The sequence below is a fragment of the Humulus lupulus genome, chromosome 1, assembly GCF_963169125.1.
Source record: "Humulus lupulus chromosome 1, drHumLupu1.1, whole genome shotgun sequence".
NCBI classification, from domain to species: domain Eukaryota; kingdom Viridiplantae; phylum Streptophyta; class Magnoliopsida; order Rosales; family Cannabaceae; genus Humulus; species Humulus lupulus.
Genome location: NC_084793.1, coordinates 209487706 through 209514021, shown reverse-complemented (window position 1 = coordinate 209514021; position 26316 = coordinate 209487706). Strand labels below are relative to the sequence as shown.

At 43.8% G+C, this 26316-nt stretch overlaps 1 protein-coding gene across 1 annotated transcript; it reads left to right on the top strand.

Annotated features, from left to right (window-relative positions):
* The first annotated feature begins 336 nt into the window (after window positions 1-336).
* LOC133802981 (fibrillin-5, chloroplastic) lies at window positions 337-2549 on the top strand. The gene is made up of 7 exons (XM_062241044.1): window positions 337-930; window positions 1018-1133; window positions 1254-1376; window positions 1578-1676; window positions 1936-1980; window positions 2100-2173; window positions 2275-2549. The coding sequence occupies exons 1-7, from the start codon at window positions 678-680 to the stop codon at window positions 2351-2353; spliced, it is 789 nt and encodes a 262-aa protein (XP_062097028.1). The 5' UTR covers window positions 337-677; the 3' UTR covers window positions 2354-2549.
* Window positions 2550-26316: the final 23767 nt, after the last annotated feature.

Below are 26316 nucleotides of genomic sequence, written 5' to 3'. Positions count from 1 at the left end.
GCTTGCATATGTTTTTTTTTTCTTTTTCTCAAACTCTTTCATAATGTTTTTGAATTAGTTCTTATAAGTTTGAAGTAATCCAAAATGCAAGCAGTAAAGATTCATGGAATTAAGTCTCGACTGATAACAAGTGAATAGTCCTACCATATATTTCTTTTCTTGTTTTCATCTCCATTTCCCTCCCTACCAAACACTTAGTAAAGTCTCAACTCTCGACCACAGGTTTCAAGTCGGACTAGGATCTCCTCTCAAACAAAGTCTATCCTCAAATCCAAAAATAAGAAAATGGACAACTTGATAATTTTCCAGCTCTTCTACTCTTTTCTTTTACTTTATTTTTCTCAAACTCATATTATGAAGTTAAAAAAAGTTTATGGTTAAATGAGGAAAAAAAGAGTATTACTATCTTTTTATAGAGAAAATAATCAATATCTTGCTAATTTACCACCATAAATCAAGAAAGAACGTGATAAAAATATATTAAAAAAACAAAATTATAAAACAAAATAAAAAATCTAAAATACAAAAAAATCAAATGGAAGGAGCTACGAGAGGAAACTAAATCACCTTCTTCCCATCGTTTCAGCCATGGCCCTCGGTCATGATCTCCAGTTTTCCACCTAAAATAAAACTAAATTTTAAGGCTTTTCGTTTTTATTACTGATAGACATATTTCCATGGCCTCAATGCTTGTACAACCACTGTTCCCAGCTTCCCCTGCCAATCCCAAAATACAGAAAACCACCAACAAGCTTAGAACTCACATATTAATCACAGCCCCTCATCAAAGGAACAAGAGCTCAATATTTGGTGAGTGCCCATCTAAGTCAATCCCCATTTTCTTAGCCAGAGCTGCAGAAAAAAGCTCTGGCCTAGTTGGGGAAGAATCATTTACCCAGTTAAAAGCTGAGCTTTTCCAAGCTCTTAAAGGTACGTTTTTATGCATTTCAGCATCCTATGGATAATTATATAAGACCCCATTTACTGAAATGGGACTTTTGCTCTTATTTTTTCAAGGAATCAATAGAGGTATTTTTGGAGTCCCCTCTGCGAAAAAATCTGCGATTGAAAATCTGGTTAAGCAGCTGGAGTTTCAGAATCCAACTCCAAATCCTACTAGAAATTTAGAAAAGGTTAATCTCTTTTAATATGTTGTAAGTTTTGTTGACTTTAGTATGTGATTTTTATCTTTTTCTTTTTAATTTTTTTTTCATCAATTTTTTGAAGTTTACATTGGTTTCTATATATGAAAGGTAGCTGGAAACTGGAAGCTTGTGTATAGTACAATAACAGTATTAGGAGCAAAGAGAACGAAACTAGGATTAAGAGACTTCATCTCATTGGGAGATTTTTTCCAGACCATTGATGTTGCTAAGGTAGGATTCCATGAATATTCCTAAGAATTTTGTCTAAATTGACCTTCAGTGAAATAACATTATTAATATTTTTTCATTTTTTTGGTTCTTTGTTTAAACATCTACTTGGCTCACCATTACAGTGTTTTAGTATTCTTTTTTGTTTCATGAATTGTGAGGTGATTTTGTTTATCTTTCATAATATGTTCTTTTCAACTGGAGAGCAAAGCAGTTAATGTAATCAAGTTCAATGTGAGAGGTTTCAAAATGTTAGATGGCCAGCTGACTATTGAGGCTTCCTTCAAGATTGCATCCAGATCAGTTAAAACTCTTCTATCCTTTTTTCTCTTTCTTACATATAATATTCTAATGTTCTTAGCTTAAGAATCTTGACTCTAACTACAACCCAATTGTAAAGTAGTCTTCTCGACAATACTCGATAGCTTTGAGTATTGTCGGAAAAACTATATTGCCAAAACAAAAATTGAATGTCGTTATGCAAATTGATATTTCAAAGTGCCTTTTTCTACTACTAAGGAGTCAAAATCATCATCAATAACTTTCTGTTAAAATTCTACAGAGAGTGGAAATCAGTTATGATCACTCAACAATTATTCCAGATCAGGTATTTTCTATTGTGCCTAATATGTTGTGAAGTGCTCTTTTATCTGATTGCAACCCTTTATGTGGTGCTCTTTTCCCACTCCTTTTAACCTGAGTTTTCTCTTGTTTTGAACTCAATAGTTAATGAATGTGTTCCGGAAAAATTATGATCTTCTGCTTGGCATCTTCAATCCAGAGGGTTGGCTGGAAATCACGTATCCTGAGTCAACTAGTTTATATTTGATTTTGATTACATTTTATGATTGCTTTTCCTAGAAGTTCAAGATTGTATTTTTCCTTGATTCAATCACTGTAGGTATGTTGATGATATCTTGAGGATAGGGAGGGATGACAAAGGCAACATTTTCATATTAGAGAGATCAGAGGAAAATTAACTCTAAGCTTCTTTATGCTTAAACAAGATCAACTCTAAATGATTTATTTTCATTACTGTAACCATTTCTTTCTTTCTATTACATTTTGCTCCACTGTAATTACAGATTATATAGATACATGGATACTTGACCTCTTTGCAGCCAATTTTTTAAGAGAAATAACATATATGAAATCCTTGGTTACTTATTTTGCATACTTCATCGCACCCTGTATCTACTATGTTTGCAAATAGCAAATAGCCCATTACTTCTAACAACAATCCCAACCCAAGTGATCTGTTTAGTTTTGCTATTAAGAAACTCAAACTGGTTTTTGTACAATCCTTTTGTGAAGATGTGCCACTTGTTCTTTAGTAGGGATGTAAGTCATGCACACCAATCCTGTTTCCATTTTCTCCTTAATAAAGTGCTTATCTACCTCAACATGCTTAGTACGTTCATGCAACACTAGATTGTGAGCAATAGCAATTGTAGCTTTGCTGTCACAATATAGTTTCATAGGAGATGGTTGTAAGGACTTTAGTTCTTCAAGCAATCTTCTTATCCATAAGATTTCATACATGTCATGAGCCACAGCCCTGAACTCAGCGTTAGCGCTACTTCTAGCCATTACATTTTGCTTTTTGCTTTGCCATATAACCAAGTTACCACCTACAAAAAAGTACAATAGCCAAAAGTAGACCTTCGATCTTCTGGGCACCAACCCAACCCAATCAACATCAGTATAGGCTTCAACTTTTAGATGTCCTTGTGGTTTAAACAAGAAGCCTTTAAATACATAGAATTCTGTAAACGACTTCAAAGTATTTTGAACTAGCTGAATGCATAAGAAATGCATTTTTCACATCTAATTGGTGTAAATGCCAATTAAAATCAACTGCTAGAGACAATAGAACCCGAATAAAGTTAATTTTTGCAACAGGAGCAAATATCTTTTGAGAATCTATTTCATAGGTTTGGGTGAAGCCTTTAACCACAAGCCTAGCTTTATACCACTCAACACTTCCATCAGCTTTGCCCTTAATTGTGAACATCCATTTACACCCTACAATTTTCTTCTCCCTTGGTAACTCTACAATCTCGCAGGTTCCACTCTTTTTCAAAGCATTCATTTATTCAAACACTACCAACTTCCACCTTGGTTCACCTAATAAGTTCTTGAGCCTGTTGTAAAAATGCTTTATAAGTTAGCAGTGACAACCTTGAGACCGTGACAACAACCTTGAGCTTGTAATAAATGCTCTATAGGTGTCAAATAGGTGTTTGTAAGAAATGTATTTGGCAATTGGATGTTTTGTACATGCATGAGTTCCTTTTCTAAGGGCAATGGGAAGATCTTGTGTTTCGGGTGTAGGTTTAGGGCTCAAATCAGGTTGTGAAGGCAGAATACTATCGAGAGATAAAATAGAAGGAGAAGAATTACCTGGAGTACTTGAGGGACCATTGTTCAGGGCTTTTGTTTGGCCTTCTACAGGGATGTTTAGATGGTCTTTACTTTTTTCAGAGATATTCTTCCTTGAATAAACCATTGGCTCAAGGTTGTTACGACTTTTAATCAATTGTAGCATTTCTGTTTTTGACAAACCAATGTCAGTTCCAATAGATTTAGACTAAGTTTTCTTAAGAGAAACATCAATAATATTAGGTAGAGGTTCAACAACGTCCCAAAATTTTTGTTCCACTGAATTCTCCCCCCTGGATAAATATTTTGGAAAAATAAGGAGTATTTTCTAGAAAAGTAACGACCATAGTAGTATAAATACGCTTAGTGATAGGATGAAAACATTTATATCCCTTTTTTATTAGGAGGATAGCCCAAGAAAATACATTTGTCAGCTCTGGGATCTAACTTAGACCTAGACCTTTTTGGAAGATGAACATAAGCAGTATAGCCAAAAATCTTCAATGGTAAATCTAGTTAGATGCTGGAAAAAAACCTTTGTAAATATTCCAATGGAGTAGTGTATTGTAAAACCTTAGTGGGCATTCTATTTATTAAATAAGAGGTAGTAAGAACAACATACCCCATAAATATATAGGAATGTCCATATAAAACAACATGACACGAGTTACCTCTAGCAAATGTTTACTTTTTCTTTTAGCTATTCTATTTTGTTCAGAAGTATCTGGATATGTAGATTAATGCAATATACCTTTTTCTTTTGAAAAATTTCCCAAGTTGTGATTAAAATACTCTGTTCCATGATCAGTTATTAAAATACCGATTTTTGTTTAGAAGACGAGTATGATCGTCTATAAAAGTAACAAACCATTTTGTTGGTAGCCACCTTTGATGGTCCCCCCCCCCCCCCCCCGAAAGATGATTAACGTAAGATTGACGTTGGCTCTTAAAATGATTCAACATTTTAAATAGTGTTGGAAACAAATGTTTTAATTAAGAAAAAGAAGGGTGGCCCATTATTTGATCATGAACAGAAAGAAAGTTAATGCTACTAAATCATTGAACAATTTTATTATTAGATGTCCTATATTCGAAATAATAGAGTCTATTAATCATCCTAACACCCGTGAATCGTCTTCCCCGAACTCCGATCGTGAAAAAGACAACGAGGTTCATAGAAAACCACAAAACAATTAGAATATCTAGATAATTTGCTAACATATAAGAGATTACAAGTAAGTTTAGGAACATGGATGAGACATTTAAGATCTATCCCATCATAAATTTTAATTAAACCTTTTCTTGCAATAGGTGAGAAATTACCATCAGCTATCCTAACTTTTTGATTTCAAGGACAAGGTATATGAGATTCAAAACATTTAGAAGAGTTGAGCATATGGTAATGTTGGGAGTAGTGCCCTTTAAAGCATATGTTTTGAACAATGTTTTATGAAATAAATAATTGAAATAAATTTTGGCATAGATTGTTTGTTTGTTTGCTTACTATTATTATTATTATTATTATTATTATTATTATTATTATTATTATTATTATAATATGAATATCATAAAATTCTCAAATTCTTTATTGTGACTACAATCTTGTATTGGTAAGATGATTAAGATTGTAGGTAACAAATTTAAACAGTTCTCAATAAAACAAAGTTACATAGAATCTTTGGATTAAATACTGTAAGTACGGTTCACTAGTATTATGAATACATGTAATCTAGATCTAGATTACTGATGTAGTAGGACATCTTAGGGGATGTGCTTTGTATAAAGTGGTTATACATGAATAGGACCCGATATGTTATTAATACTTCATATTATCGTTTACTTTATAAGTATTAATTAAACATATCATTAAAATGATCATGTATAAATTGATCTTAATCCTGAAGTTATTACGAGCTCTTATTTTTGTCATATGAGTTCTTTGATTCACTTATTATGGTTTGTCAGAATAATCAGGCTCAAAACTTTTGTTTTGGGAACTCATTGATGTAAATGGCTGGGGACATAACATACTGATATGGAATCTATAACTGTCTGAGAGAAATTGAATAATGATTTTCTTAAGGGTTGACTTTTGGAACTGAAAGGTTATTGAGCTCAAATTTATAAAATCAGTTTATGAATTAACCTTCACTAGTAAATGTAATGGTACTTAAAGAAACAAGATATAATGAAAGAGGTTAAATGGTGATTAATTCCTCCTTTACTTATGAACCATTAATAGAGGAATGAATTGTATGTAGTGATTAAATCGATTGACATTTTTCATATGTTTAAAAGTACTCAATAAATAGATCTCTACAATTACTAGAGTGCAATCTCATATTTTTAGTGGAATAATATTGAAATTAATAAATTAAGGTTATTATATTAAAGTGTTTTAATTAATAATCTAAATTTATTGGAGCTTGAAATTATAGGTTCATAGGTTCTCGAGATGACTTTATCAACACTATTCAAGGTAAGAGTTGAAATTGGAAAAAATCAAGAAAATTAATGGCATATTTAGAAGAAATTTGTTCTTTAGGGTCAAATATGTAATCTAGAAAAATTAATAAATTAATTTTAGAAATTAATAAATTAATTAATTATATTTTTCAAAAAATATTTTTTAAATAAAATGGTATTTTCGAAAATGACATATAAATAATTAAGATAATTATTTTTGAATTAATTAGGTTTATTTATTTAAATAACGTGAAAATATATTTATGATAATTTAAATTGGATTTGAATTTGAAATAATATTTTTTTTAATTTGATAAATAAGTTATCAGGTTTAGATATTTTTGAATAAATAAATTATTAAAAATATTTAAAAGAAAATTGGTTGTAACACATCCCTAAAAATAAGGATGTTATGCGCCAACCACATTCAAGGGAATATAGTTGGCATGTACAACATGTAACAAGATCAAGATTGGACCTTTATATTTTTCTTTTATTTATTAATTTAATACTAGATTTATAGTTTAAATTTTAAAATTTGAATTTAAGTAATTCTTTTATAAATCTATCAGAAATATAGTTTTCAACAGAGATATATGTGATATACATAATATTCAAAAAGTGAAAGAAAATATATCATAATATTTTCCTATCCCTGAAAATTGTATAAGACCTAAAAATTCCAAGTTCTCATGTGTTGAGAATATCTTATGAATCAGAAATTGTTTCCTACCAATATTGTTCGTGCCCACACATGTCATGAGGTGTAGAGATATATCTTGGAAGATCTTGGTCTAACTATTTTGAAGAATTTCTTTAGATTGGATGTTCATTTGAGATATAAAAGGATAACAATGATTCTTGATGGTTCTTCAACTCATAAATCATAATCTTTTTATTTCTCTATGATTAATGTTTTGCATGTTAATGGATCCGATTATTTAAATTTTGTTTAATTTTTTCTTTTGAAATCTCTGGGCCCAACACCCTGTGCTTTCCACTGTGCACATGGTAAACCAGTTACCGACAATTGGTACCAGTGCGGTCATTAATCTCTGCCATGCATTAATTATTGTGTGGGTATAATTGCATTCTTATATTACCGTAATATGTGATGAATGGATGGATGTTTTATTTTGGTGAGTGTATGTTCTTAAGAGTGGTTAATTATATGGTGTTTTGGGTTTATGAATTGTTCTCTGTATGCCCTAATTTTCCATGGGCTATTAGCGAGCTGAGATATGGCATAATTATATCACCCACGTGGATACCACGTGGGCCGGAGCTGCTGTTGTCAGGTCCTACCTCTTTAGCTTGAGGTAGCCAAAGGTTTATCAAGATTATTTAAGGGTCGAGTCAGAAATATGAAGACCACGGGTCAAGAAGGTATCCAGCTCGAGGCACGAGCTGGAGTTGGAAGCTGTGACCCTTTATAAAGTCAACCACGCAATGTAAACGTGCATATATAAGACATCACGTGTATGATATATCCCTGAATTCTCGGACACGCAGCATGAACGTGCATGTTCAGGCACCCACGACTAGGTTGGGCCGTGCGGCCCATTATCCCCCTTACCTATTGATTAGACCACACTTCATTTGTCAGGTTTTAGGAATTAATCATGAATGTCACAGAAGTGACATGATGGGTAAGAAGGTCACGGGATGACCCCCCTTACCAACCCCCAGGTGCCCTCTCCTATAAATATGGAGACCCTGGGAGTTGCAAGGGGTTGGATTCGATTATGTAACGAAATACCCTGTAAAGAATCCCAGAAATATACCAATAATATTGGCTGGTGGAGTAGAATGATTTTAACCTTTGAACTACCTAAAAACGCATTGGTGTCATCAGTTCATTTTAAGATCATTCATCTGTTTCGGTTCATTACTCAGCACTAATCCCTTTATCTTATTTTCTTAATTACCTGTTGGTGAAGAACCGCGTCAACAGTTTGGTGCTTTCATTGAGAGCTTGTTAAATTGGTGCTATCGCAAATATCCAACTATGGTGATCACTCGATCAAGACACGGTAACGAGGCAGACCAACATGATGGGCAGGAGGCCCATCATGCCGCCGTCTCCGGTGAGCAAAACCTCGAAGTTCAGCAGTGGTCGGGCAAGCAGCCAATAGGCCAGGATGACACCGGAAGTTCGGCACCCCGGCCACCTAATCCAAACCCGGACTTTTACACGGCGGTAGAGATGGAGAATACTCAGCTGAGGAGTCAGCTGGCGAAAGCTAATCAGCAGATTGAGGAGGTGTTGGCCCGACTACCCCTTCTTACAACCTACGCTAACGTCGGAAAGAGGCAAGGCGAGACTCATAAGTCCCGCCGGGGTAATCGGTCTAGGCCTAGCCGCTCGGCCAGACCTCCGACATCCAACTCTACTCCCTCATCGCACCGCTGAGAGGCAATCTTCAAAGAACTACCCAGGGCTGAGCAACAGTATTACCGATCGGTCCGAACTTCAACTCCCAGCTCACTGTCAGCCTCGAGCGTGCCCAGGAGGGCTCGAGGGAATTCTAGAAGGAGATCCGGGGAGGGCTCACAGCGACAGCCCGTCCCGGCCAGCTGTCCTGCGCCCCGCTCAGATCGCCAGGTGCAAGGCCCGCAAGTTGGCAGGGCCGAAAGGCCCTTACCTATCCTGATCCGCCCTGACGGAACCAGGATTGCATCCCCGGTCAGGCATCCTCCTTCACCGATAAGATATCCGTCTCCTCCTCGGCCTGTCCGAGATATTACAGCTTATGGGAGTAGCAGGAGAAACCCACCATCCGCAGGACCTTCCCATCGTAGCAGGGCGCCCAGAGAAGTCCCGGATCCTCACCCCCAGAGGCGGGCTCCGAGCTTCTCGAACGGGAGCTACTGGACCGAACATTGGCCCTGAGCTAAGGTGTTTAATATTTCCCTCCACACTGAACGGGCCGTCCAGGTAGTGGTTCAAACAAAGTAAGAAACAATCAATCAGCTCCTGGAAAACTTTCTCTGCTGACTTCAAGAGAGCATTCTGAGCCTCCCAAGCTGCCCGCGTCAAATCCGACTCCCTGGCCAATGTGAGGCAACAACCCGACGAGCCTCTGAAGGCTTACCTGAGCAGGTTCGCGAACGTTGCTGCTCGAGCCAGAGACGCAGACGACAGCTCCAAACTCATGGCTTTGAGGACTGGAATCCTCGTCGGAGGGGGACTCTGGAATGAGATACAAAGGAAGGGAGTCAGCTCAGTAAATGAATTCCTAAATAAGGCCCAGGGGTGGATCAACTTGGAGGAGGCCCAAGCCTCAGCTGCAGGAACCAGCCAGGTCCCTGAGCAGCCCGCTGGAGTAGGAACGGAGGTCGTGACAGCGACCCAGAACGTTACACAGAATAACCAGTTTGGTGGAGGCAAGAGAAAGGGGAACGGCGAGGGCAACCAGCACGGCCCCAAGAAGAATAAGTCCGTGGAAAAATTTAAGCCGGTCTACGCGACTTATACGGAGCTCACCCACTCTAGGGAGAACATCTTCCTAGCAAACTCTGCTCGCCTCCCCTGGAAGAAGCCGGAGCCATTAAAGCACCAGAAGGGGAAGCGAGACACCTCCAAATTTTTCCGTTTCCACAACGACGTTGGCCACAATACCGATGATTGTAGACACCTGAAAGATGAGATCGAGACTCTCATCAGAGCCGGCCCCTTGGCTCAGTATGCGTGGAACAGGGTTCCGGCAAGTCGACCTGCACCGGAAGCCCCGGTCAGTCAGCTCGGGTCCCGGGTAGATCAAGACGTCCCTCCTCCAGTGATAGGAGGAGAGATCTCCACAATCTCTGGGGGTCCTCATTTGGCTGGCATGAGCAGAGGTGCCCAAAAGAGGTACGTCAACGAACTCAAGGCTCATAATGGAGTGGAGTTCGTCCTCGAGCAACATCTGCCAAAGCATCAGCGATTGGAAAGGCAACCAATCATTTTCACTGAAGAAGATGCCAGCCACGTTCAGTTCCCTCATAACGACCCTCTGTTCGTAGCAGTGCAGCTCGCTAATCGGAGGGTTAGGAGAGTGCTGATCGATAATGGGAGCTCAGTAAACCTTCTATTCCGATCCACACTGGAGAAGATGGGTTTATCTGTCGCCAAGCTGAAGGCGACCTCCATGATGCTTTATGGTTACTCTGGAGAAGGATCAGCGGCTATAGGGACGATCGAGCTGGTGATCACCATAGGAGAGGGACCTCGGACAGTGTCAAAACTCCTTGAATTCGTGATCATCGACTGTCCCGCCACATACAATGCCATTTTGGGTCGACCTACACTTATAGCTTTTGAAGCCATCACCTCCGTCCGCCACCTCACGCTGAAATTCCCTTCTTCCACAGGGATATGCACGGTCCATGGCGATCAGCTTGCTGCCAGGGAATGCTACAGCATTTCCATGAAGGGAAAATTGAAACCCGGGCAGTTAACAATGGCCATCCAAGGTGGAGAAGAGGAATCTTAGGAACCTTTGCCTAATCCTGAGGTTGAAAAACCTCAGAGCGCCGAAGGGGAAAGTATCGTCCTAAGTGAGGATATTGACCCCCGAATAGGCGAGGATAAGTCTGAGCACCAAGCTATTGAAGAGCTCAAGGAAGTAAATATCGATCCACAAAATCCCTCACGGATGGTTAAGCTCGGGAAAAACCTCTATGGCAAGAGGAAGGCAGAGCTGATCAAATTTCTACAGGAGAACCTGGATGTGTTTGCATGGTCACACGAGGACATGGTGGGAATCAGTCCAAATGTCATCATGCACACCCTTCATTTGGATAAGAGCATTCCTGCAAAGTCCCAGAAACAGAGGCGCCTGGGAACAACTCGGGCTGAAGCCCTAAAAGAAGAAGTAGCCCGACTCAAGAAATGCGGCTTTATCCGTGAAGCCAAGTTTCTAGTTTGGGTCGCCAATCCTGTGCTGGTCCCGAAGCCCAATGAGAAATGGCGAACTTGCATCGACTTCTCTGATCTGAATAAAGCCTGCCCCAAAGATTGTTTTCCCTTGCCAAGGATCGACCAATTGGTGGACGCCACGGTGGGACACGAGCTCATGTCCTTTATGAACGCGTACTCAGGCTACAATCAGATCGCCATGAATCTGGCAGACCAGGAGCACACCAGCTTCATGACCCCAACTAACGTCTATTGTTACAAGGTCATGTCGTTCAGACTGAAGAACGCCGGTGCTACATACCAGAGATTGGTGAATAGAATGTTTGCCAACCAGATCAGGAAGAACATGGAAGTGTACGTTGATGACATGCTGGTCAAGTCAAAGACTGCCGATCACCATGTTTTCGACCTGGAGGAATGCTTCAAGATACTAAAGGGGTACGACATGAGGCTGAACCCACAGAAGTGCACTTTTGGGGTCGCATCTGGAAAATTCCTGGGTTTCATCGTCAACACTAGAGGAATCGAAGCGAACCCCGATAAGATCAGGTCATTGCTCGAGCTCCCCTCACCTAGGTCGCGAAAGGACGTCCAAGGCCTGATAGGAAGGGTAGCACCCCTTAATCGGTTTATTTCCAAATCCACTGACAAGTGCCTGCCATTCTACAACCTGCTTCGGGGGAACAAGAAGTTCGAATGGACAGAGGAGTGCGAACGTGCGTTCCTCGATCTGAAGGCACACTTGGCCGAGCCGCCCGTATTGTCCAAACCAAAGGCAGGAGAGCCTCTTTTCCTTTACCTAGCTGTCACAGAAGATGCAGCTAGTGCTGTATTGGTTCGTGAAGAAGACCGAGTTCAGAAACCAGTCTACTACATCAGCAAGAGACTTCTCGGAGCCGAGTCCCGATACCCATTGATGGAAAAATTGGCGTTCTGTCTTATCACGGCCTCCTGAAAGCTCAGGTCGTATTTCCAGTCCCACTCAATACACGTCATGACCGATCAACCTTTAAGGCAGGTTTTGCAAAAACCTGAAGCATCGGGACGCCTGTTGAAATGGGCTATCGAGCTCAGTCAATTCGAGATTTTGTACACCCCACGAACTGCTATAAAGAGTTAGGCCCTGGCCAATTTTGTGGCAGAGTGCACAGGATTCAGGGAGAATCCTGTGGAAGTGTCACCCCAAGTCACCTCGACCCAGGCGTCATGGAAGATCTTCGTGGATGGCTCATCTAATGAGAACGGCTTCGGGGATGGAATCATTTTGATATCTCCAGAAGGGCATAGATTCCACTCGGCGCTGAGATTCGGATTCAAGGCCTCCAACAACGAGGCCGAATACGAAGCTTTGCTGGCCGGGCTAAGGGTAGCCCAGGAGCTGAAGGCCAGCTCCGTTTAGTGCTTCAGTGATTCCCAGCTAGTGGTAAACCAGGTGCTAGGTGAATATCAAGCACGGGGAGCCAAGATGGCTGCTTACCTGGCCAAGGTAAAAGTCGAATTGTCCGCATTTGAACGAGGCTCAATCGAGCAGATACCTCGAGAGCAGAACGCTAACGCAGACGCCCTCGCCAAGCTCGCTACCTCTGGGGAGATGGAGGCTTTGGGGTTAGTACCAGTAGAGTTATTGGAGAAACCAAGCATAGAAGAGGTCGGGGCGGAGGTTGAGATGATCGACGCCAGACCAACCTGGATGACCCCCCTCCTCGAGTATCTCATCGAAGGAAAGTTACCCGAGGGGCGTAATGACGCACGGCGGGTACTGTACTAGGCTCCAAGGTATACGGTAGTAGATGGGGTGCTGTACCGACATGGGCATTCCCTACCCCTCTTACGATGTGTTCTGCCAGGCGAGGCAAAGGCCATCTTGCAGGAAGTGCATGAGGGTTTTTGCGGGGATCACACTGGGGGGCAAAGCTTGGCCCTAAAAGTCTTAAGGCAAGGGTATTACTGGCCCACTCTATCAAAGGACTCGATCTCGTACGTCAAGAAATGTGACAAGTGCCAGCGATTCACCACAGTTGCCCGAGCTCCCCCAGTTGAGCTGAAGATGATCTCGTCCCTGTGGCCCTTTGCGGTCTGGGGAATCGACCTGGTTGGCGCCCTCCCTACTGGAAAGGTCGGGGTCCGCTACGCTGTGGTGGCTATCAACTACTTCACAAAGTGGGCTGAGGCATAACCTTTGGCAAAAATTACTTCCAAGAAAGTCCTCGACTTCGTGGTCAAGAGCATTATTTGCCGGTTCGGGCTGCCAAAGAAAATCGTATCCGACAATGGGAATCATTTCGACAGTGACCTCTTTACTGAATTTTGTGAAAGGTACGACATTGTGAAAAGCTTCTCCTCTGTGGCCTATCCTCAGGCAAATGGCCAAGTCGAGGCTGTCAATAAGACGCTAAAGGTGAGCCTTAAAAGAGGCTAGATGAAGCCAAGGGGGTCTGGCCAGAACAGCTCCCCCAGGTACTGTGGACATACCGGACCTCGCATTGGACTTCTACGGGTCATACTCCTTTCTCCCTAACTTTTGGGAGTGAGGCAGTCCTCCCTGTTGAGATTAAGGTATCTTCGCATAGAGTCCAGGTGTATGACCAGGACCGCAACCACGAACTACTTTGCGCGTCCCTCGACCTGATTGATGAAAGATGAGAAGATTCGCAACTTCAGCTCGCGCATTACCAACAAAAAATCACTCGTTATTTCAACACAAAGGTCAAGAAATACGCCTTTAGCATTGGCGACCTGGTCCTCAGGAGAGTCTTCTTAGCCGGTAAGGATCCCAAAGATGGAGTATTGGGACCGAACTGGGAAAGGCCATATCAAATCACCGAGGTCATAAAGGAAGGAACTTACAAATTAGCTCAGCTCAATGGAGAAGCAATCCCACGGACTTGGAACGCCATCCATTTGAAGAAATATTATTAGTAACACCATTGTAAGGCTTAAAGGCACTTTTTTTTTGTTTGTTAAGCAATGAGAATTAAATCTTTGTTTATTATTGTGTATATTTGCGGGTGTAATCTCAAGTAACCACGAAAGACCCTTTCCTAGTTACTTGGGGGGCATATGGTGCCTATATAGAACCAGGTTGCCTTAAAGGCTTAGAAGTTTATTCAAATCGATTGATCGGTGTTTTTTCTTAAAAAACACGAGATATTGATAAAGGATTAACTCGAACTAAGTCCTATCCTGGATGTAACCAGGTCGTCTCAAAACTTAGAAGTTGATTCAAATTGATTGATCGGTGTTTTTCTTAAAAAGCACAAGATATTAGTCAAGAATTAACACGAACTGAGTTTTCAAATTAACGCCCTGGATGAAACCAGGTCCTAAAACTTAGAAGTTAATTCAAATTGATTGATCGATGTTTTTTCTTAAAAAACACGAGATATTGATAAAAATTAACGCCAACTAAGTTTTCAAACTAACGTCCTGGACATAACCATGTCCTAAAACTTAGAAGTTAATTCAAGTTGATTGATTGTTGTTTTTCTTAAAGAGCACGAGATATTATATCAAGAATTAACGCGAACTAAGTTTTCAAGGCAATGTCCGAGGAGCAACCATGACTTATCTTAGAAGTTGGGTCAAGATTGGTTAACATGTTTTTCCTAGAAAAGTATAAAAGTATCAATCATAGCACCAACAGAAAGAAAAACGAACTAAGACTATTACCGAAGTGCATAGAGGCAAAAGGATATAAACCAATTAAAAGAAAAAATTGATAAAGCCAATTGTCTTGAGGTGAAAAAACCTCATACAAAAGTTACAAAAAAAATATATATGTGTTCAAAAAAGAAAAAGAAAGAAGGCCCTAGGCTCCACCGGGCTGCTCCGTTGAGGTCGCCGTCTCGCCCTCCTGCTCGGCCGCTGTGGAGGTCTCCCCGGTCTCAGAGGGCGCCTCCTGCTGAAGGCGAGCTTTAAACCCCTCCCGGAAGAGCTCCCAAGCATCCGCTCCTAGAAAGGAGAAGTCGCCATCCGGGTTGAAGACCCATCCGTGGTATAGCATATCCTCCATGGCGGAGCTGGAAGCCGCCTTCTTCGTTTCCAAGGCGGCCTTGGCCTCCTCGGCCTCGGTTTTTGCAGAGTCTAGCGCGGCCCGGGCAGCCCTGGCCTCTTCGAGTTTGGCCGTTACGGCGGCTAGGGCGATCTTGGTAGCCTCAGCCTCTTGCAGCTTGGGGTGGGACGCGTCCAGCTCAGCCCGCGCGGCCGCCAAGGTATCCTTGGCCTCCTGTTCCTGCTTTTGGGTAGTCTTTAGGGCGGCCAAGGTAGTCTGCTGAGCGGCCAAAACAGCCTGATGCTCACCCCTCATGTCCTCGAGGCAAGCCTTGGACCTTGATATGCTCCGGTGAAGAGCCAAGGCACCCTACAAAACAAAGAGGCAACTGCCTTAGAAAAAAAAAGAGAGAACGTGCAATGCATGGTGACCAAAGGATACAAAATGCAAAGCCAGCTTACCGTTAGAGCCATTCCAAGTGAAGACTCCATCACACTCTCCGGGCTCCTTGTTTCGATCGCCTGCAGGTCCCTTTCGGCGGCGTGGTAGTAGTGGTCGATGGTGTAGGTCGTTGTCTCGTACACCGTCCCCCGAAAGACGTCAGGAATTTTCTCCAAGGCCTGGGGGTCCACCGGAACGTGCACCTCGGGGACTGCGGTTGCCAAAGTCCCGGGCTCCACCTCCATATCCCGAACAGAGGCGAGAGCTCATGGAGGGGGCGGGGGTATCTTCTCCACTGCTCCAGGAGGTGGAGGTACCTTGGCCTGGGCAGCTGGGGTCTGATCTTTCCCCTTTGCAGGGGACTTGGATGCTATCCCAACGGCTTTCTTCACCACCCGGAGCTTCTTCACCATGGGCCCAGAAGCCCCAGCAGAAGAGTTCCCTCTGGTGAACATAGCTCGCAAGTCTTTGTTTCCGGGCTGAGACATCTCCTCTGGCAAAACAAAGACAACATTAGTATACAAGTAAGCATTTATGCAAGAACAACAAAAATAAGAGGGAAAAAGCGGAACTCAAGTATATATTGAAAGGGATCCTACCCCCCGAGCTAGAAGAGGAATCTAAGGTCACGACCATCGGCCCTGGAGCTTCTGCGGGGGGATCTAAGACAATGACTTCGCGAGCTGGAACAGGTTCTGGGTTTGAATCTGGTTCGAGACTAGACTCTTCTACATACTGCCTAAGACCCGGAGCTACAGTACCCTCCCGAAGAGAGGGCCACGACTGGAGATTAGTCCCATACTCCTCAAAGAAGGCCGACCTAAAGGCTAAGGCGTTGTCGACGACTACAGTACCCCTAGGGTGGCAACTCTCGTAATCTAGCACGAGTCGGTCGACACACTGGAGTAGGGTTATGTCGAGGTCTGGATCGTTTTGATGGCGTTGGACGGGCTGGTTGGGATTAAACCTAGCTAACCGAGGATCGGCGGTGGCCCTATCTAAGTCCTTGAACATGTAAGGATTACCTTGCCCAGAGGGACCTGCAGCTGCTCCGGACCGGACCCTCTCCTCGTTCGTTTCTTGGGCAACCTCCAGCGCCCGCTTCCTCCTCGTTCTTATGAGGGGCACCTCGTCCTCCTCGTCCTCGTCCTCGTCCTCTCCTTCCCCCACGGCCTCCTCCTCGGGGATGGGTGCCATCTTGCGGGCTGGAGGGGGACCCCGGGGTCTCCTCAAGGTCAAAGTCTGGCCTGGGGAGATCAGTTTGCATGCCAACATCGTCTCGTCTGTCACGAGTTGGAGATAGTCCTTTTCACTGGGGGGCAGACCCACCAGTGTCTCGTACTGACTCCCGAGGATCACAGACTTGTCTGTCCACGCGAAAATGGCTGCAGAATTGTTCTAAGTCAGAAACTGATAAAGGGGAGCTAATCAATACTTAACTTGCGAGCTAAGAGTAAAAGGTACTTATGAGGACGGTTGAAGTAATGAAGTTCGTAGTTACGAAACCCCTTGGACATAAAGAACTGGTCTTTGAAGTCGTTGGGGTGGCTGGGCAGCTCGATGACCGCAGCCGTGTTTGGAAAATGGGTCAGGTAGTAGAACCCGTCACCTCGCCCTCGCTGCTCCGGGCTGGCCTTGAGGCAGAAAAAATATAAGATATCCGTCGGGGTGGGGATCTCCCATTCCTGCTTCAGGAACAGATATCTCAGCCCTGCTAGCAAACGGTACGAGTTAGGGGGGAGCTGGAAAGGAGCTAACTTCACGTAGTTGAGGAAGTCGGCAAAGTATTGGTCTAGCGGGAGGAAGGCCCCAGCCTTGAAGTGCTCGTCACTCCAAGCCGCGTATTCCTCGTCGAGCAGCGCGCAGCTCTGCTCACCTTCTAAGGGAGGTCGGGCAATCAGGGCGCCCCTCCCCAGTTCGATGTTGTGGGAAAGGAATATTTTATTCACTTTCCCCTGGTCAATGATCTTCGAGGCAATCTTCTTAGCCTCGAAGAAAGCATCGGCCGCCACCTCGAGCTCCCGCTCCACGGCCGGCCCGAAAACGGGTATTGGAGAGTCTGTCACCACCTCCTTTCCTTTGGATTGTCAAGAAGACAAGCTGCCTGCGGTCTTCTTAGGGGTGTTCTTCTTGGGTCCCATCGGGTCGCCTAGCGAACAAAAGAAGAAAATTTTAGAAAAGGCGACCTAAGCATAAGAAAGAATCTGAAGAGGTGCTTCCTCTGCACGGGCTGAGGTAATCTCAGCCCGTGGAGAGTGAGACCACGCGGTTATATGAACACGCGCCTGTGCTCCCAACGGATCCCCGATTACTCAGAATTCGTGTGTCAGGAGGGTCAGGATAAAAGTTTTCCTTGGAAGGAAAGTTTCAGTTGGAAATAAGTGCAAAACCGCCGGTGAAGTGTGTCCCCTAAGCTACCCGGTTTTGCACCCAAAAGGCTGGATATTTTAAACAAGCATACCAAAAAATCCTACCCAGAAGATTTCCCTAGAAAGCGTACCGTCACCAACCACGATGCTCCACGTATTCAGCGCCTGCGTAATGAGTGGAGTATGGAGAGTCCATGGAGAAGCCTAAAAGCCCCCAATGTGGCCCCAGATGACACCGTGTGCCACGAGCAGAGGCTTGGGGGGCAAATGTACGCCCTAATTTTCCACGGGCTATTAGCGAGCTGAGATATGGCATAATTATATCAGCCACGTGGATACCACGTGGGCTGAAGCTGCTGGCTGGAGCTGTTGTTGTCAGGTCCTACCTCTTTAGCTCGAGGTAGCCAAAGGTTTATCAAGATTATTTAAGGGCCGAGTCAGAAATATGAATACCGCGGGTCAAGAAGGCATCCAGCTCGAGGCACGAGCTGGAGTTGGAAGCTGTGACCCTTTATAAAGTCAACCACGCTATGTAAACGTGCATATATCAGACATCACGTGTCTGATATATCCCTGAATTCTCGGACACGCAGCATGAACGTGCGTGTTCAGGCACCCACGACTGGGTTGGGCCGTGCGGCCCATTATCCCCTTACCTATTGATTAGACCACACTTCATTTGTTAGGTTTTAGGAATTAATCATGAATGTCACAGAAGTGACATGATGGGTAAGAAGGTCACGGGATGACCTCCTTTGCCAACTCCCAGGTGCCCTCTCCCTATAAATATGGAGACCTTGGGAGTTGCAAAGGGTTGGCTTCTAATTTGTAAAGAAATACCCTGTAAAGAATATCAGAGAGATATCAATAATGTTGGCTGGTGGACTAGAATGATTTTAACCTTTGAACCACCTAAAAATGTATTGGTGTCATCATTTCATTTTAAGATCATTCATCTGTTTCGGTTCATTACTCAGCACTAATCCCTTTCTCTTATTTTCTTAATTACCTGTTGGTGAAGAACCGCGTCAACATTCTCATTTTTCAAGATCTACAAAATTGCAAGCCATATGGGGCATAGGATTTTTTGTAAATTAATTTTCTACAATGGTATGATTAATTGAAAAAGTGTAATCCCGAGCCCCAAAGGGTGTCGAGACCCTCTCGGCATGCCCTAGCTCGAGCCCAGGCTCTTTGCGCACAAGCCCCATGACCCTTGCCTATTGTGCCCATGCGCACCTGATGCCCCAGCCTCGACCAACAGTTGGTGCGGTGTATGCCTGTTGCTGTTTGCACACCAAGTGCCCAGCCCCATGGCTGCCCAGCGCCTCTGGCGGCTCCTCTCGCATCCCCTGGTGTGCGTACCCATGCGTCTCGCTACCACTGTCGCGCCCAGCCAAGCCTCCTGACTCCCATCACGCCTTGCGCGCCCTGTTGTCTTGCATGCGCGAGCCTTTGCGGCTTGGTGGTTTGGTGGCTCTTTTAGCCACCCCACCAAGTCGAGACCTAAAATTGTAAACCTAACTCACTTGGCTCCTTTTCCAAGCCCTAGAGTGATTATTCGTTTCCTTGAATTTGTGGGCTTGACCCAAATTGTTAATTGGAATTTTAAAATTCTAATTAAATTTTGAATTAAATAGTCCAAGTTTAAAATGGATCTAAATGACTCAATAGGCTTTTATTAGGCAAGTTCAATATGTTAAAAGATTATTTAAAATTATTGAAGTCATTTATAATTCAAAAATTGACTAGATGGTATAAAAATAATAGAAGGCCCATAAAGATGGAGATGGAGTTCTACATGATGTCTTGGTTTTATTTTTATTTATTTTGTAAATTATTACAAGTAGTTTAATTTTTCTAGAATGACCTAAACCGCTCGACTCACATTTATTTACTTATTTATTGTTTTATTTATTAATTTAAATGTTTGAATGTATTAAGAGTGTTTAATAACATTGTCTTGCATTATAACATGTTGTTGATGGTGAGAACTCGTCAATGAAGTTAAGTTAGAAAAATCAAAGTATATAACTTAAAGATGAAAAACTTCAAGAATCTAATAAGAAACTTAAAGAATAATTGCAGAAAGAAAATGGAGAAAGGAACTTGTATTTCTCTTGGTATGATGCTACCGTGTTTTTTCCAACCCCTTTCAATGTTGAAGAGGGGTTCCCTTTATAGTGGGCTCTAATGGACCAGATCATACACAAGTACATTGTCAGGAGAGTGGTTTCATGTGTAGTGGTGTCGGCTCAAGTACATGGTCGGAGTCTGTGGGAGCACCTCCAGTACTTATTTGGTACGAGTGTCAGAGGAGTGGCACCAGGCGTAGTGGTGCAGGTGGTTGTGGTGTTGACTATGACATATGGTCAGAGCAGGCAGGCCATGTCACCTCTCTTAGTACTCCCACTACTTGTCTGGCCTGGGTATTCGGATCAGACATACGGGGTCTTAAAGGTCGTACCCCGTACAAGCTTGGTACTTGTATGATCTTTCTGAATTATACTTGGGTTTTTACCTCTAAATGTTGGAGTCTTTGTAGGTCTTCATAGGAGACACCATCTTGAGATGTAGTGTGCGAGACACCTAGTACATGTAGGGGTCGTGGCGCGAGACGGGGACTTTGGCGCGAAGTGCTCGACGCACCTCAAGGCCACCCACGAGACGTGAGTGATAGGTGTGCGAGATGGGTCTCGCAAGGCCCTTGGCGCGAGACACCCGAAGCACATCAGGGCCACCCACGAGACGTGAGTGATAGGCATGCGAGACACTCCTTCTTATGAGGCGCGAGGCCATCTGGGCAGGCACAAGGCACGCGAGACACTCCTCCTTGTGAGGCGCGAGGCCATCTGGGCAAGCACGAGGTGCGCGAGGCCATCTGGGCAGGCATGAGGAACGCGAGACGCTCCTCCTTACGAGTTGGGGGCCATGAGATGCAGGCCTGGGTGAGGTGTGGCCCGCTACGTGAGGCCCTTTCCGCGACAGTGACCCAAATGCGCAAGGGGGTCGCGAGACCTTCGGGGTGGCTGGATATGCAAGGCGTGGTGAGGCTGTCTCTCATGAGGCCCCTAGGTACACAGCTGCCTCTGCAAGATTCTTGCCTTCTTGCACCATGGACCTAGGTGCGCTTGGCGAGGGTATAACGGCCTCGCGAAGGGGTGGAGGTGACAGCCTCGTGGAGGTGCTTGAGGGCCTCGCGTGGCACACCTCCTGGGCTCGCGAGGCGCGGGACGGGGGTCCCGTGTGGTACACCTGCTGGGGCTTCGCTCGGCAAGGCTTCCTAATACACACCTAGGGGCGTAGGCACAGGTATGTACTTAGGCATTTATGGGACCTTAGCACGTGCTTTGAATCTTTTACAAGCATGAAATTTTGAGCGTTCACACTTGCCCCCAGTATAGGAGAGGACCTTTAGGTGCTCTGGTAGACTCTTCTCTCTGGTTCTTAGAAATAGGCATCCAAAGCATATGTGGTGTTTGTGATGATCCTTGTTATTACTTTGAGATTGAATGTGAGCCTATTATTTGGCCTCGCGGATCCCAATGTGGGTGTTTGGCCCCATTTTTGACCATAGATCAAACATTGGGCTTGATGGCTAAGATGAGCCTGCGGCTCCTATAAATAGTCCTTCATGTCTAGCCTATCCTTCACACTTTATCTCTTTGGCTTAATGGTTTTAGAATCCTTACTCCTTTCAAGAGGTAAGGGGTTCAATTCCTCACCACCTCACTTTTGTTATCCTTTTTTTTTGTATTTATATCTTTTTGTTATTATTTGTGTCATTTCTTTTATGCCCATATTCATGTAGGTGCTTGGGGACTAAAAAATCCTTTTCCTTTGTTTTTGCAGACGCGTACTTTCGACCCTTTGCTTGTCTTCGACCGTGACAGTGCTTTTGACCCTCAGCCTCCTTTTGACCACGTCAGCGCTCGATTTTACTTACTTGAGGTATACTTTCTTTCTCCATTATGTTCACTGGGTCTAAATTAGCACCACTCAGGATGGGTTGTTTTGACCAAAGCTCATCTTGAGTTAACCCAGTTACATGCCCTCGTTCATACCCCGTAGTTGATCATTTAGAGCGCTTCTGCCTAGAGGTTTTAAGCCCATTCCTTTGTGTTTGTAGCAATCCTATCATTTACACATGAACCCTAATTACTTACGAGACGAGGTCCCATGGCATGTGAAGGATCATCCGGTGTTCCCCCGGGGGTCGAGTTTGTGGACTTATCTTCAGACTCGGAGTCCCCCGAAGACAACCCTCACCAAGATTATGATACTTTGAGGCAGGCCCGTATACGTCATCTTGAGTATATGGCTGAACTTAGACGTAAAATCTGGGTGGTGGAGAGCAAAATAGACTCAGTTCTGAGGGGCGATGGAGTATCTTTCCCCCTTGACCTTAACGACCATATAGCGAACCTTAAGGTGAGCCTTTTAGATCTACAGATGGAGTTGGAGTTTATGGAGGGAAATCTCCCACCTGAAACTCTTGCCCAGTTTTCCCCTTATGATTGTCATGGGGTCATTCCGGTTTCTCCTCAACCCTTGTTCTCAGTCTACCCTTGCTTAGCGCTTTCACATTCAGTGCCTTGGTGGAAGACCCTTGCTAGGAAGAAAAAATGGAGGGTAAAATGCCTTGTTTCTACCTCGCCTTTTTCTTTTGGTTTTGCAGATATGTCAAAGAGAGCACGGCGATAGGTGGCCCCTGAGAAGCCAGACCTTGGTCCCCTGTTGGCATCTACCCTTGTGTCCCACGTGTCTGAGAACAAATTGCTAGAATTAGCAGAGAAATACCGTGTTGGCAAGGAGTACAAGTTATATGTTCCTTCGAACAAGTGCTGAGCTGATAACCCTGCTCAAGGCTATGTGGCCATGAGTGAGCACATCTTGAAGGCGGGCGGTACAATTCCATTACACCCATTTTTTGTCTTGGTTCTCAACCATTTTGACCTTGCTCCGTTCCAGTTGGCACCCAACAGCTGGCTGACTTTGAGTAGCCTCTTTATTACGTATATAGAGCTTAACGGGCGTGCTCCCACAACTCAAGAGGTGCATTATATGTACAACCTCATGCACACTCCTAGATCCAAAGGCTTTTATTTCCTACAGAAAGCCAATTCTCAGGTCTCCTTGATAGAGGGTTCGGTGTCCAACCTAGGAGCCTGGAAGCAAGACTTCTTCTTCGTGAAAGGTCCCCTTTCTGTTCGTGAGCACTTTCGCTCATCTCCTAGTAAGTACTTCAAGTTTTTTTTTTGAACATACTATTTTGGAACTTATGTTCATATTGGCAACCCTGTTGATTGTGCAGAGAATGTCATCATGCCTGATGTTCTCGGGTCGGAGGCAGATGCAGTGGATAAATTTCTCGATGCTGAACCTGTCGAGAAAATGGCTGCACGTCTCTTCACCGTGACCAACCTCAACCGTTGCAAGCTAACCCCGACTTCAAAGCCTGAGTTGTTGTGGCATATTTCCGAGCGGAGGAAAAAGGCGACTTTAGCCGAGCCTTACTCGGATGGGGGTGACGCTGAGTGTGTGTCCGAGGAGGTTACCCTAGAACCCAGATGCCCACCCCGTTCACTTTTGCCTCCTGTGGGGTGTCCTCCTTTTGTCCCTGTGGACCATGGCGTGGCCTCTCACTCCCATGGTCCACAGGCTATGCCAAGGGATTTCGTCGTGCCCTTCACTGAGGAGTATGACAACCTTCCTTATGCTCCTACCAATCTTGGTCCATCAGAACCCAATCTTCCCGGCACTTCCGCGCCTCCTCCTCCTTCGATGAGTTAGTCGTTAGTTCCCGTTCACCCAAACGCCCCTGATTCTGGGGGGACGCTCTGGGTGTGTCACATGGCAGCCTCTTATGGGCAAAGGTATACCCGTGTCACTGAGGGTATTCCTGAGGTTGAGTGGAGAGGTCTCAGGAATTTTTCCGTGATAGAGCTTGGGGATACTCTTGTGCATTCTACAGGCGGGGTGAGTTTTTTCATCTTACATCGGTCTTCTCTTCTTTTTCTTTTCTTTTTTTTTTGTTTCGGGTTCTTTGTTTGCTCACTATTTTTTGTTTTTAATTTCTCCCGGGATTCTCTTGTGGCCCAACGCTTCGCCGACACAGCACAAAGCCTTTCTTCGTCGAACGCTGAGAAAGACCATCTGGCGGTCAAAGTTCAGGAGTTTGAGAGGGAGCTTATTGACACCAAGCTCAGGTTGGAGAAGTATTTAGCGAAGGCCATAGCGAAGGCCTCTTCGCGCTCGAAAAAGTGGAGGAGGGTGGAGCCTAAGAATGTAATGTTGCAAGAGAGAGTTGCTCGTCTGGAGGCTACTCTTGAAGGCGCAGAAGCTGAGGCTGCCACAATGCGGGAGAAGGTCACCCTCCTTGAGGCGAATGCGGCTGAGGTTGGATATAAATCCACAGAGCGCATCCTTTATAGCCTATGGAGGCACAATCCTACCTTCGACTTTTCCTTCTTTGGTGAGCATGTTGTCGCCAAGGCGGCTTAGTGGAACGCTCGCGGCGGGAGGCCTTAAGATCTCGCTTCTGCAATTTTTACCATTCAGTTCAATGTGGTTGTATGCTCATTTGAGCCTTATTTTGTTTTTAATTTCTTTGAGTCCTGTGACATTATCGAAACTCTCCTTTTTATATATATATATACATATTTAATCATTCGCTTTTGTTTCTCTATGTTTGAGGTCCTTTTGAGCCCGCAAAATGGGGTTTGATAGGTTCTCTCTTTTTATACTTTTTTGTTATCATGCTTGAGGTCCTTTGTAGCCCATACGAAGAGGTTCGATGGGTCTCTCTTTGGTGCCTCTTGATTGTATCTATAATGATATATTGACCCTTTGGGTTCTAGTTGTAACACCCTGGATAGCCAAGACCGTTACACTGTGTGTTTATAAAGGTGCAAGACTTGCTAATCAAGTCATTTAGTTAGAAATGTGTTACTGAGAGTATAATTGAACTAGGTTTAAAAGATTTCGGTCACAAAAGTTACATTTCATATAACCAAACATTCTTCTATACATGGGATCCCAAAAGTAATAACGTTGAAAGAAAGTTTACAAAATTTCAGGATAAAAGTACGGCTATTAGCCACTCTAAGGGCAAAACAGACATTTAGGCTTTTCCCGTCCTGTACCACTTCTTGGTCGTGGCGCTCGATCAGCTAACTATGTACATTCAGCCTCAAAGCTCTCCCACTCAGGACTGGTCCACTTTATCCTTGCCTTTACCTGCACCACGTAGCACCCGTGAGCCAAGGCCCAGCAAGAAAACACAATAACAGAGCACAATCATCAATCAAACAATCAGATAATTCATACAGTATAGCCATATACTCAACAGTCCAGAACATCCATATAATTAGGCATTCAACATACTGAGCTTATCAATTAAAATTAATAAGCGATTAACAAATAATAACCATGGTCGACACCCTTAGGTCGCACCCCTATTTATCCCACTGACTTCGACCCGCTTAAACCGAGCTTAATGAATATCTAGCTATCCTCAGCTACCAGTGGCTGAGCCGCGCCCTGTGTGCAAATATTGATTCCGGCACTCTTAGGCCATTTATCACATGTCCCATGGCATAATACCATCTATGACATCATACAGATATAGGGAGCTCTTAGTCCCAACATAATCACATAACCCGGTGCAATTTTCTTACCTTCGATTCTGTTAGTTTTGATAAGTGAAACCTACCCTCAAGCACGTTCCCTTCCGAGCCCTAGCGTCACCTAGTCACAGCCATAAATCAAAATCATCACCAAACTTCAATTCCAAAACCTAGCCTCGGGACCAATCCCGAGCCCTCGGGAAGCCCTAATTCCACCAAACGGGGTGGTGGAATCAAACCCCGAGCCCCTGGGCAAAAACCCTAAGAAATATCCCCAAAACCCCTTTCTGGAAATAGGGTAGCGCTACAGCGCCATAAAGAGGGCGCTATAGCACTACAAACAGAGCCAAAAAGCTCTCTGACCACAAGGCCTAGCGCTGTAGCGCCCAAAGGCTAGCGCTACAACACTACTTACAGCACAGCCAAACCCTGTTTTTTCTTCCTTCGATTTTCCCTGAGCCAAACCTCTACAAAATCCTTCCAAACTTCAACCAAACAACAAAACCAGCCTACCATCATCTATAACTCACCCCATATGACCCAACCATACAAAACTTAAGCACATGCACCCCAAAATGAAGAAAATTCCATGATTGAGCTTGAAGCTCAAACTCAACATAACAACAAAAACTTCAGAACTTTAAAGCCAGAATTTCATACCTTCAATGAAGAATTTCGATCCAGGTTATCTTCCACACCTCCTCAGCTTTCAACCCCTCAAATCCTCAGGCTTAACTCCCTATAATTCCCATCAAAATTCAACTTA